This window comes from Labrus bergylta, chromosome 2 (genome assembly GCF_963930695.1).
Source record: "Labrus bergylta chromosome 2, fLabBer1.1, whole genome shotgun sequence".
Taxonomy (NCBI): Eukaryota; Metazoa; Chordata; class Actinopteri; order Labriformes; family Labridae; genus Labrus; species Labrus bergylta.
The window spans coordinates 26,156,559-26,166,804 of NC_089196.1; the positions used below are offsets into that span (position 1 = coordinate 26,156,559).

General features: G+C 42.8%; 2 protein-coding genes across 2 annotated transcripts; one reads left to right on the plus strand and one right to left on the minus strand.

Annotated features, from left to right (window-relative positions):
• Positions 1-1,609: 1,609 nt before the first annotated feature.
• Positions 1,610-2,613, minus strand: LOC109994850 (histone H1-like). The gene is made up of 2 exons (XM_020648342.2): positions 2,600-2,613; positions 1,610-2,479 (listed from the first exon to the last, which is right to left on the minus strand). Exons 1-2 carry the CDS (start codon positions 2,611-2,613, stop codon positions 2,035-2,037), a joined length of 459 nt encoding a protein of 152 aa, XP_020503998.2. The 3' UTR covers positions 1,610-2,034.
• A 182-nt stretch (positions 2,614-2,795) lies between these two features.
• On the plus strand, positions 2,796-5,685 carry LOC109979639 (macrophage-expressed gene 1 protein-like; the record flags this gene model as incomplete). Its single annotated transcript, XM_065962090.1, has 2 exons — positions 2,796-3,222; positions 3,576-5,685. Coding segments are annotated over 2 exons (1,968 nt in total), but the record flags the coding sequence as incomplete, so codon positions are not given.
• Positions 5,686-10,246: the final 4,561 nt, after the last annotated feature.

The following is a 10,246-nucleotide window of genomic DNA, read 5'->3' on the forward strand; positions in this document are numbered from 1 at the left end:
TTTTGAGCCCCGATATAGTAATATCGTAGCTGGCTGCTGGTTAAGCTTGGGCCTGGCCTGGTGAAGCTGGCTGCTGGTTAGCCTGGGCCTGGCCTGGTGGTGGCTTACTGGCTGCTGCTGAGCCTAGGCCTTGATCACTTAAATCCACAGATTTCACTTTCAGTCACAAATTACATTCATGATAGATGTAAGAGGACACTTAACAGCAAGAGATGAAGTTTCGGTGAAAAATACTCATGATTGAGGTGATTTCTGACAGATTGCTGCTGCTGATTGGGATTGGGAATTTAGGCGAAAACGCTTTTATCTTTTTATGCAAAAAAAAATAAAAAATTGTGTAAAAGATCTTCAGCTAATAAAAGTATTCAGGTGAAAAGCTTAGACAAGATCAGCTGAGTTATTAATCTTTAATATTAATTAACAGGAAATCTACATATATATACTATGACTTATAGTTTTTTAATCCCATGTTGGCCAGGAGGCAGAATTGCTAGATCATCATACTGTAGAGGTGATGGGTGACACCTGTTAGGATAATTAATAAGGTAATTAGTGTGTGATTTGAAAATATGTCTTTGATTTGTTTGCTTTAAATGAAAAAATATGAATGTGTTCAATGGTGTAAGTAAGCTCATATCTGCAGACCTTCTCAGGCTAAATTAATAATTTGGGGTTTGGTAGTTAGTGTTGATCTCGTGATCAAACAGGAAGGATCTGTGGTGGAATTTCTGTAGTTATTTAGATTATAATGTACAGATGTCATTAGGTTTATTCACTGTTCTCTAATGTCAGTCAGACCTGACAGAGTTCGGTTGTTATTAGAACACCAAGTACAGCTTAGAGAGTGTCAACTGTTCTTCCTGATATCTGCAAGGATGTTTGGTAGACTTATTGTCTGCTCCAGTGTTATTGACGTCACAGTTTAGTCTAGGTGGGTCAATGTGACATGACCCTATAATGATCATGTCTTTTAGGATATATGCGATGCCTTTCAAAAAGTTCTGCAGATGTGATTGAGCAAGACACGAGAACAGAAGTGTGATGTTGAATCATGTCTCCTCGAGTATTCATCTGATGTTTAAACTTTCATCAACGTAAGCCATCTGAGTCAACTGAGTCTTATTGTATAGAGTCGAGTCGTAGTAATTTCTTCAACAGTTTGGATCTGCAACCAAACTGGACAGACACAGACTGCAACAGACAAACAGAAAAAAATCATTGGCGTCGACCTACCCCCCATCCAGGACTTACAACGGTCCAGTGTCAGGAAACGGGCAAGTACGACCACTGCAGACTCCTCACACCCCGGACACAAACTGTTCAAACTCCTCCCCTCTGGCAGGCGTTACAGATCATTGTATGCCAAAAAAACTCGTCATAAGAACAGTCTCTTCCCCCAGGCTGTCACTCTGATGAACGCTAAACAATCAAAGAGTCTCAGACCTGTTGCTGTAAAATACAGGTAACCCTGTTATCAAGCACCCACCTTGATTGTACATAAGACTATTTATAACTATTTTTATTTTCAATAACTTAATCATGTAAATACTGTAATATTATCCTCCTTATCAATCCATGCACACTGCTTATGTAAACACTGTAAAAAAAACTCTACCTCATATATTAACCATCTGTTTCATAATTACATATTATCATGTTCATCTCAGCATTTTTGCACTACTCACCACTACACTATTTAGCGTTGTATGTATTAGTGTTTTTGCTTATATTATGTTTATATTTAATGTTATAACTTATAATAAGAGCATAATTGAGAGCACAGTTACTGAAGACAAATTTCTGGTGTGTGTAAGCATACATAGCCAATACATCTAATTCTTCTAATTATTCCATTTATAGCCAACAACAGGGAGATGTGGGAAACAACAGATTCAGAATTTTTTGGAGAAACTGTAAAATATATAAAGCATACTTAAGTTCTTGGAATGACTGTAGAAGTGTAGTCCAAAAAAAACAATTCAAATGTTCCAGGAAATGCATTTGCTCAGCACTCAGTGTTCATTAGGAGAGTTTTCACTTCTTGGCAGCAGCAGCAGCAGCTCTGGTCCTGGTGTCCCGTTTGGCCTTCTTAAGACTCTTTTTGGGACTCTTCTTTGGACTCTTTGACTTCCTCTTTTTCTTAGGTGACTTCTTGGCTGCAGGAGTGACACTTCCAGCTGCTTTCTTCACACCAGCCTTCTTGACCTTTTTGGCTATTGGCTTCTTTTTCACCACCTTCTTCTTGCGGGGTTTGGGAGGCTTCTTGTTCAACTTGAAGGAGCCAGAAGCACCTCTGCCTTTGGTTTGGACCAGAGACTTTTTGGTCAACAAGCATTTGATGGCGACAAGGATTCTGACGTTGTTCTTCACCACGTCATATCCTCCAGCCTTCAAAGCTTTCTCCAGGGCTGCCAGGGAGAGACCTCCACGATCTGAAGATGCAGCTACAGCTTTCAGGATCAGGCTTGACACTGAGGGACTGAACACAAATTGGTCAAAGCATGCTGCAGAAACAGTCTATTTCTACATTGTCCATTGAAAAGATTGTCTGAGTGATGCATTTTACTTATATAATAATGCATATACAGGGCGGAAACACCCCACTTTGTCCATAGAGGGCACCAAAATCAACAAACTGTTCTGACCCTAACCCCTAACCCCTAACCCTTACCCTAACCCTAACCCAACCCTAACCCTAACCCTAACCCCAAACCCTCTAACCCTAACCCTACCCTAACCCTAACCCTAACCCTAACCCTAACCCTAACCCTAACCCCTTACCCTAACCCTAACCCTCTAACCCCTCCCTCCTTCATGTCTGCTCTTCAGTCCCAGTCAACCGCCCAACCAACTGGCTCAGACAATGTCGAGCCTCCGCCAACATCTCCATCCCCACACTGGAGGTGCTGCCAGGTGGGGGCTGGGACAACCTCCGTAACATGGACATGGGACGAGTCATGAACCTGAGCTACTTCGAGTGTCAGACCACTGAGGACGGGCTCTACCTCATCCCAGACGAGGTGTTCGTCATCCCCCACAAGGAGACGGGCGTGGAGACCAACTCTGAGATCATCAGCTCCTGGCTGGAGCAGACAAGCTCGACATCTAACCCCATAAATGCTGATGTGTCATTTCTCAAGATGCTTAATGGGAAATTTTCTGTAGAGAACCAAAGAATGAAAACCCATCAGGTCAAAGACTCTTCAACTACAGTCAGAGTGCAACTAAGTAATATTTTCCATTGTCTGGACAAAGAAAATAGTTGTTTCAGTGATTCTGGATTAACAGATTGACTATGTATGAAAATCCTCCATGTGCTACTCAATAATTTGCTTGATAGAGATGTTGAATTCACTTATACATCTTATCTTTTTACTGATCTTTATAATGGAGCCATGGTACATTTAAACAATGCTCTAAATGCCCCATATGAATCTTTAAGTGTTTTTTAAATTGATTTTATAGACCACCTTAAAAAGACAATAAAGACATATTAATGAGCTGAATTCAGTAAGGCAGATGATTAAAAACAAACTAAACAAACCGCTACAAAATGATTTCCTATCTTTTTTCAAAGGTTCGTAACTTGATCTACACAGTAAAGGCGCATCTGGACTTCGCTCTGGACAATCGCTTTGCTCAACAAGCTAAAGAGATAGCCGATGCCATTGAGAACAATCAAATAAGAAATGCAGACTATCTCTCAGAGAAGATGGTGTTAGACTATGGAACCCATGTTATCACAAGTGTTGATGCCGGGGCTACTTTGGTGGAGGAAGACTACCTCCGCTCCTCGTATGTGTCTGACAGTTCTTCAGACAGTTCTACCATCAAAGCACAGGCAGGGTTGAACTTCTTTCACGACCCCAAGTTTGACATAAGCAGTCAAAGAACCCAACAGAGCTCATCACTTAAGGCATATCAGTCCAATATTACGTACTCTCTTACCCAAAGCAATGGTGGTGGCACACCTTCTTATCCTGTAATCACTCTGCAGGAGTGGCAAGAAATTACCCGAAACAACCTGGTTGCTATTGATAGGTCTGGATTTCCCCTGCACTCCTTCATAAACACAAACAACATTCCTGATCTGCCACCGCCTACTATTGTCAAAGTGGCTTTGACAGTGAGTCAGGCTATAGATCGGTACTATAAGGTCAACACGAGGCCTGGATGTGTTGACATCAACTCCAAGAACTTCAACTTCCAGGCTAATATCGATGATTCGTCCTGCGAGGGCCCCGCTACAAACCTCAGCTTTGGCGGCGTCTACCAAAAGTGTGTTGAAATGAGCTCAGACGCAGGCCCACTATGTGACGCACTGGCCCAGAAAAACTTAGAAACAGGTGAATTCTCCTGCCGTTCTCCTTACAACTCCACTTTACTGAGATCAGAAGTGAGACAGCAGGGTTACAAGTCAAAAGACTGCTACGACGAACATTATCGGTGTGGGTTTTTATGGCTTTCAGATTGCCATCGTCAAGTGTGTCAGGACAACGACCTCGTCCGCACTGCCCGCATTGACACCTACTGGTGCTCTGTAAATGGAACAGCTCCAGACAACTCAGGGTATCTGTTTGGAGGAATTTACAGCCCCTCTCTCCTGAACCCCCTCACCAATGCAAAAAGCTGCCCGCAAAACTTCATTCCAGTTAAATTTCTCTCTGATGAACAAATGATCTGTGTGAGCAAGGACTATGAGACTGGCACCAGATTCTCAGTACCATTTGGAGGCCTCTTTAGTTGTCAGTCAGGTAACCCAATATCTGGTTCCCAACATCGTTGCCCTCCCAAGTTCAGTCAGCATCTTGCTTCAGTGAGCGATGGCTGTGAAATCCTTTATTGTGTCCAGTCAGGGCTGTTCACAGAGGGAGAGCTGCTTCCTATCCAGCTGCCTCCTTTTAGCAAACCTCCACCTGCCTCCTTTATGCAAAAGCTTAACCCAGAACTGTATGAGATGTCTAATGGAGAGAAGGCTGGAGTAGCATTTGGGGTGATTGGTATTATAGCATTGGTGGCAGTGGTGGTAATTGTGGCAGTGGTGGCGGTAGTCCTGTTGAAGAGAAGGAAGAATCCGGATCGAGTGGTACTGATACAGCAGGATGAGCTTTTATGAAAGAAAAGCAGTTTAGAGGCTTTGAAACCAGAGATGTTTTTTTTACTTTACCTTTCGAATCATTGAATGTTGGAGTGGATTATGTTCATGTTCTGTATCTGAGGACTCCTTGCTTAAATATGATTGACACTGCAATATAATCTTTTTTTGTTTTAAATGTTTGGGAAACCAACCAGTTATTAAAATGTTCACAGCTAGGGAAAGACATTCCTTTCCATTTCCTAATATGCACTTTATTGTTCATTATGAGTCATATTTGTCTTTATTAGTCCCGTAACAGAAATCATTTGATGTCCCAATAAGTCTCATAACACAAAGCAGAGGGCCATAGTGAACCAACACTGCCCTCATGAGGCTGAGATGCACAGAGTCATGTAATAAATCATTTGTATTCACTTATTCACTTGCACCAATATATAGATACATATCATTATTTTTGTTCAAGCATTACCGTTGTGATATATATATATAAATAAGCATACGTTTATGTTTTGTGTCTTGCTTCTAAAATTGAATAGAATGTTGACTTAACTCTTCTGATGGTACTTAACTTTTAATAAAGTCTTATAAACCAATGTGATCGATCAATGTCTGTTTTTCTTCCACAATGCATTCATTTATTTAATGCCTGTTCATGTAAAACTGTAAATGTCTGAAATTCACCGTAGTACTGTAGTGCTGACTTAGAGTGACAGATCTGATGTGTGTTTTACAATCTAACATGCTTATTTAATGTAGTTTAATCTTTAAACTAGACGTATCTAGTTCTTTAATTTAACTAAATAATCTATGTCAACACTGCAGAATTGAGGATTATAGAAAATGCAAAAGTGTCAGCTGAAGTAAATTGATTCGTAAGAATCCAAAATGTAACTGTGCTCTCAATTATGCTCTTATTATAAGTTATAACATTAAATATAAACATAATATAAGCAAAATCACTAATACATACAACGCTAAATAGTGTAGTGGTGAGTAGTGGTGGATGCTGAGATGAACATAATATGTAATTATGAAACAGATGGTTAATATATATGAGGTAGAGTTTTTTTTACAGTGTTTACATAAGCAGTGTGCATGGATTGATAAGGAGGATAATATTACAGTATTTACATGATTAAGTTATTGAAAATAAAATTGTTATAAATAGTCTTATGTACAATCAAGGTGGGTGCTTGATAACAGGGTTAACGGTATTTTACAGCAACAGGTCTGAGACTCTGTGATTGTTTAGCGTTCATCAGAGTGACAGCCTGGGGGAAGAGACTGTTCTTATGACGAGTTTTTTTGGCATACAATGATCTGTAACGCCTGCCAGAGGGGAGGAGTTTGAACAGTTTGTGTCCGGGGTGTGAGGAGTCTGCAGTGGTCGTACTTGCCCGTTTCCTGACACTGGACCGTTGTAAGTCCTGGATGGGGGGGTAGGTCGACGCCAATGATTTTTTTCTGTTTGTCTGTTGCAGTCTGTGTCTGTCCAGTTTGGTTGCAGATCCAAACTGTTGAAGAAATTACTACGACTCGACTCTATACAATAAGACTCAGTTGACTCAGATGGCTTACGTTGATGAAAGTTTCTACGTCAGATGAATACTCGAGGAGACATGATTCAACATCACACTTCTGTTCTCGTGTCTTGCGCAATCACATCTGCAGAACTTTTTGAAAGGCATCGCATATATCCTAAAAGACATGATCATTATAGGGTCATGTCACATTGACCCACCTAGACTAAACTGTGACGTCAATAACACTGGAGCAGACAATAAGTCTACCAAACATCCTTGCAGATATCAGGAAGAACAGTTGACACTCTCAAAGCTGTACTTGGTGTTCTAATAACAACTGAACTCTGTCAGGTCTGACTGACATTAGAGAACAGTGAATAAACCTAATGACATCTGTACATTATAATCTAAATAACTACAGAAATTCCACCACAGATCCTCCCTGTTTGATCACGAGATCAACACTAACTACCAAACCCCAAATTATTAATTTAGCCTGAGTAGGTCTGCAGATATGAGCTTACTTACACCATTGAACACATTAATATTTTTTCATTTAATGTCAAAGCAAACAAATCAAATCACTTTCAAATCACACACTAATTACCTTATTAATTATCCTAACAGGTGTCACCCATCACCTCTACAGTATGATGATCTAGCAATTCTGCCTCCTGGCCAACACGGGATTAAAAAACTATAAGTCATAGGCTTTGTTAAAAAACAAACTATAAATCATACGGTTCCTTGAACACCCAGTGCATTCAGGGAACTACAGGGCAGAGGTTACAGATCACACACTTACCTGCAAACAAGAGATCAAAAAACCCATCTCTGACTTATTCATTTAGTAGTTTTGATTTGCTGATTTATAAAATGGGATAAAAAGAAACTCTTGCGCTAACTAACCCATTCTAGACGAACATTAGGCATGTTCCATAAACTTATTTTAAAGGGTGATTAAGTTTTAATTAAGATAAGATGAGATAATCCTTTATTTATCCCACAACAGGGAAATTTACATTGTTACAGCAGCAAAGAGCAAAGATTGCAAACAGAAAGTGAACAAAGAACAATTTAAATTAAAAAGAAAAATTAAGAATGTACAAAAAAAATAGATAGATAGTAAAAAAAATAGATTTAAAAATAGATCAGCTGAGCTGCAGTTTTGACAAAAATGTAGTCCGTAATATTCCGTGTAACACAGACATGCACACAGTGCACATAAAGTGTAACATGTTATTGCACAAAGTAGATTGGTAAACATAATATAACATTAATATAACATTATTATTGCACAATGTCAGAGTGAATTGTCCGGCTGTGTGTGTTTTGTGATCTACTGGGAGCAGGCTTGGTCGAACAGTCTGACTGCAGCAGGAAGGAAGGACCTGCGGTATCTCTCCTTCAGACACTGCGGGTGGCGAAGCCTGCCGCTGAAGGAGCTGCCCAGATCACCATGGTGTTACAGTACCATGCAGGGGGTGGGAAATGTTGTCCATCAGGGATGATAGCTTTGCCATCATCCTTCTGTCTCCCACCACCTCAACAGGGTCCAGGGGGAAGCCCAGGACAGAGCTGGCCTTCTTCACAAGTTTGTTCAGTCTGTTCCTGTCCGCAGCCGTGACGTTGCTGCTCCAGCAGACCACTCCGTACAGGATGGCTGATGCCACCACAGAGTCAATCATAAAAAGTCCTCAGGAGTGCTCCCTGCACACCGAAGGACCTGAGTCTCCTCAGAAGATGAAGTCTGCTCTGGCCTTTCTTGTAGAGCTTGGGTGTTAACAGTCCAGTCCAGCTTATCGTTCAGGTGAACACCCAGGTACTTAAAAGAGTCCACTATGTCAATGTCCTTTGCCTGGATGTTCACCGGTGTGGGAGAAGTGGGTCTGCGCCTGCGCAAGTCCACCACCAGCTCTTTGGTTTTACCCGCGTTGATCTGGAGGCAGTTCCGCTGGCACCAGTCCACAAAGTCCAGGTTGAGTTCTCTGTACTCCGCTTCGTACCCATCAGTGATGAGGCCGACAATGGCAGAGTCATCAGAGAACTTTTGCAGGTGACAGTTAGGTGTCCTATGGGAGAAGTCTGCAGTGTAAAGGGTGAAAAGGTAGGGAGCCAAGACCTGTGGGGCCCCTGTGCTGCAGATGACCCGGTTAGACACACAGTCCCGTGTCCTCATATACTTTGGCCGGTTGGTCTGATAGTCCAGGAGCCCGGATGTGAGGTGCAAGTCGACTCCTGTGTGTTCCAGCTTGTCCCTCAGAAGCATGGGCTGTATGGTGTTGAAAGCACTGGAGAAATCATAGAACATGATCCTCACAGTGCTCCCAGCCCTCTCCAGGTGTGAGAGTGACCTCTGCATGAGGTAGATGACAGCATCATCCACCCCGATGCCTGGCTGATAGGCGAACTGCAGTGGGTCCATTGATGAGCTCACCAGGGGGCGCAGATGGTGAAGGACCAACCTCTCCAAGGTCTTCATCAGGTGTGATGTAAGTGCCACTTCCAGAGCTCTGGTACTCTCCCCAGATTCAGGCTCAAGTTGAACATGTGCTCCATAACGCCACAAAGCTGGTCTGCACAGGATTTGAGGAGCCTGGAGCTGATGCCAGACCAAGTGCCTTTCTGACCTTCAGCCTCCTCAGTTCTCTGTTCACCTGGGCTGTTGTGAGTGACAGGCTGGAGCAGGGGGGCTGTGTGCTGGAAGGTGTGGGGGTGGGGGTGGAGCTGACGATGGGGGGAGCAGAGAGTGATGTGCAGGGGGTGAGGTGGGGGTGGTGCAGTCAGCAGCAGGGGCAGACGGTGGTGGTTGCAGCAAATGGAATGGTTAGGGTGAGGGGTGGATGGCTGTTCAAATCTGTTGAAGAAAGTGTTCAGGTCATTCACCCATTCCTGATCCCTAACCAATTCAGTGTTGGAGACCTTGTGACCCGAAATAGTTTTCAGGCCCTTCCAGACTCCGCTGACATTCTTCTGCTGCAGCTGTTCCTCCATCTTCCTCCTGTAGATGCGTTTCCCCTCCCTGATCTTCCTCCTCAGTTCTCTCTGCACAGTCTTCATCTCCTCCTTGTCTCTTGACCTAAAAGCCCTCTTTTTGTCCTTGAGGAGGGCCTTTATTTCAGGAGTAATCCACGGTTTACTGTTGGCAAAACAACGTACAGTCCTGGTGGGTACGGTGTGATCCACACAGAAATTAATATAGTCTGTAATGCAATGTGTGAGACTGTCAATGTCCTCCCAATGGTCATCACAGAACACTTCCCACGCAGTTGTCTCAAAACAGTCCTTAAGAGCCTCTTCGGTCTCATCGGACCATCTTTTAACAGTGCGGCTGACAGCTGGTTGTCTGTGTACCAGAGATTTGTACACAGGCAGGAGGTACACCAGGTTGTGATCTAATCTTCCAAGGGGAGGGAGAGGAGATGAGGTGTATGCCTCCTTCGTGTAGGCATAGAAAAGGTCCAGTATTTTATTGTCTATGGTGTGGCAGGTGACATATTGTGTGAAGGTGGGCAGGGTATAGGAAGGAGAGGCGTGATTAAAGTCCCCAGTAATAAGGAAGAGGGCCTGTGGGTGCTGTGTCTGCAGCCTGTTTGTTAAAGAGTGCAGGACATCACACCCCGAG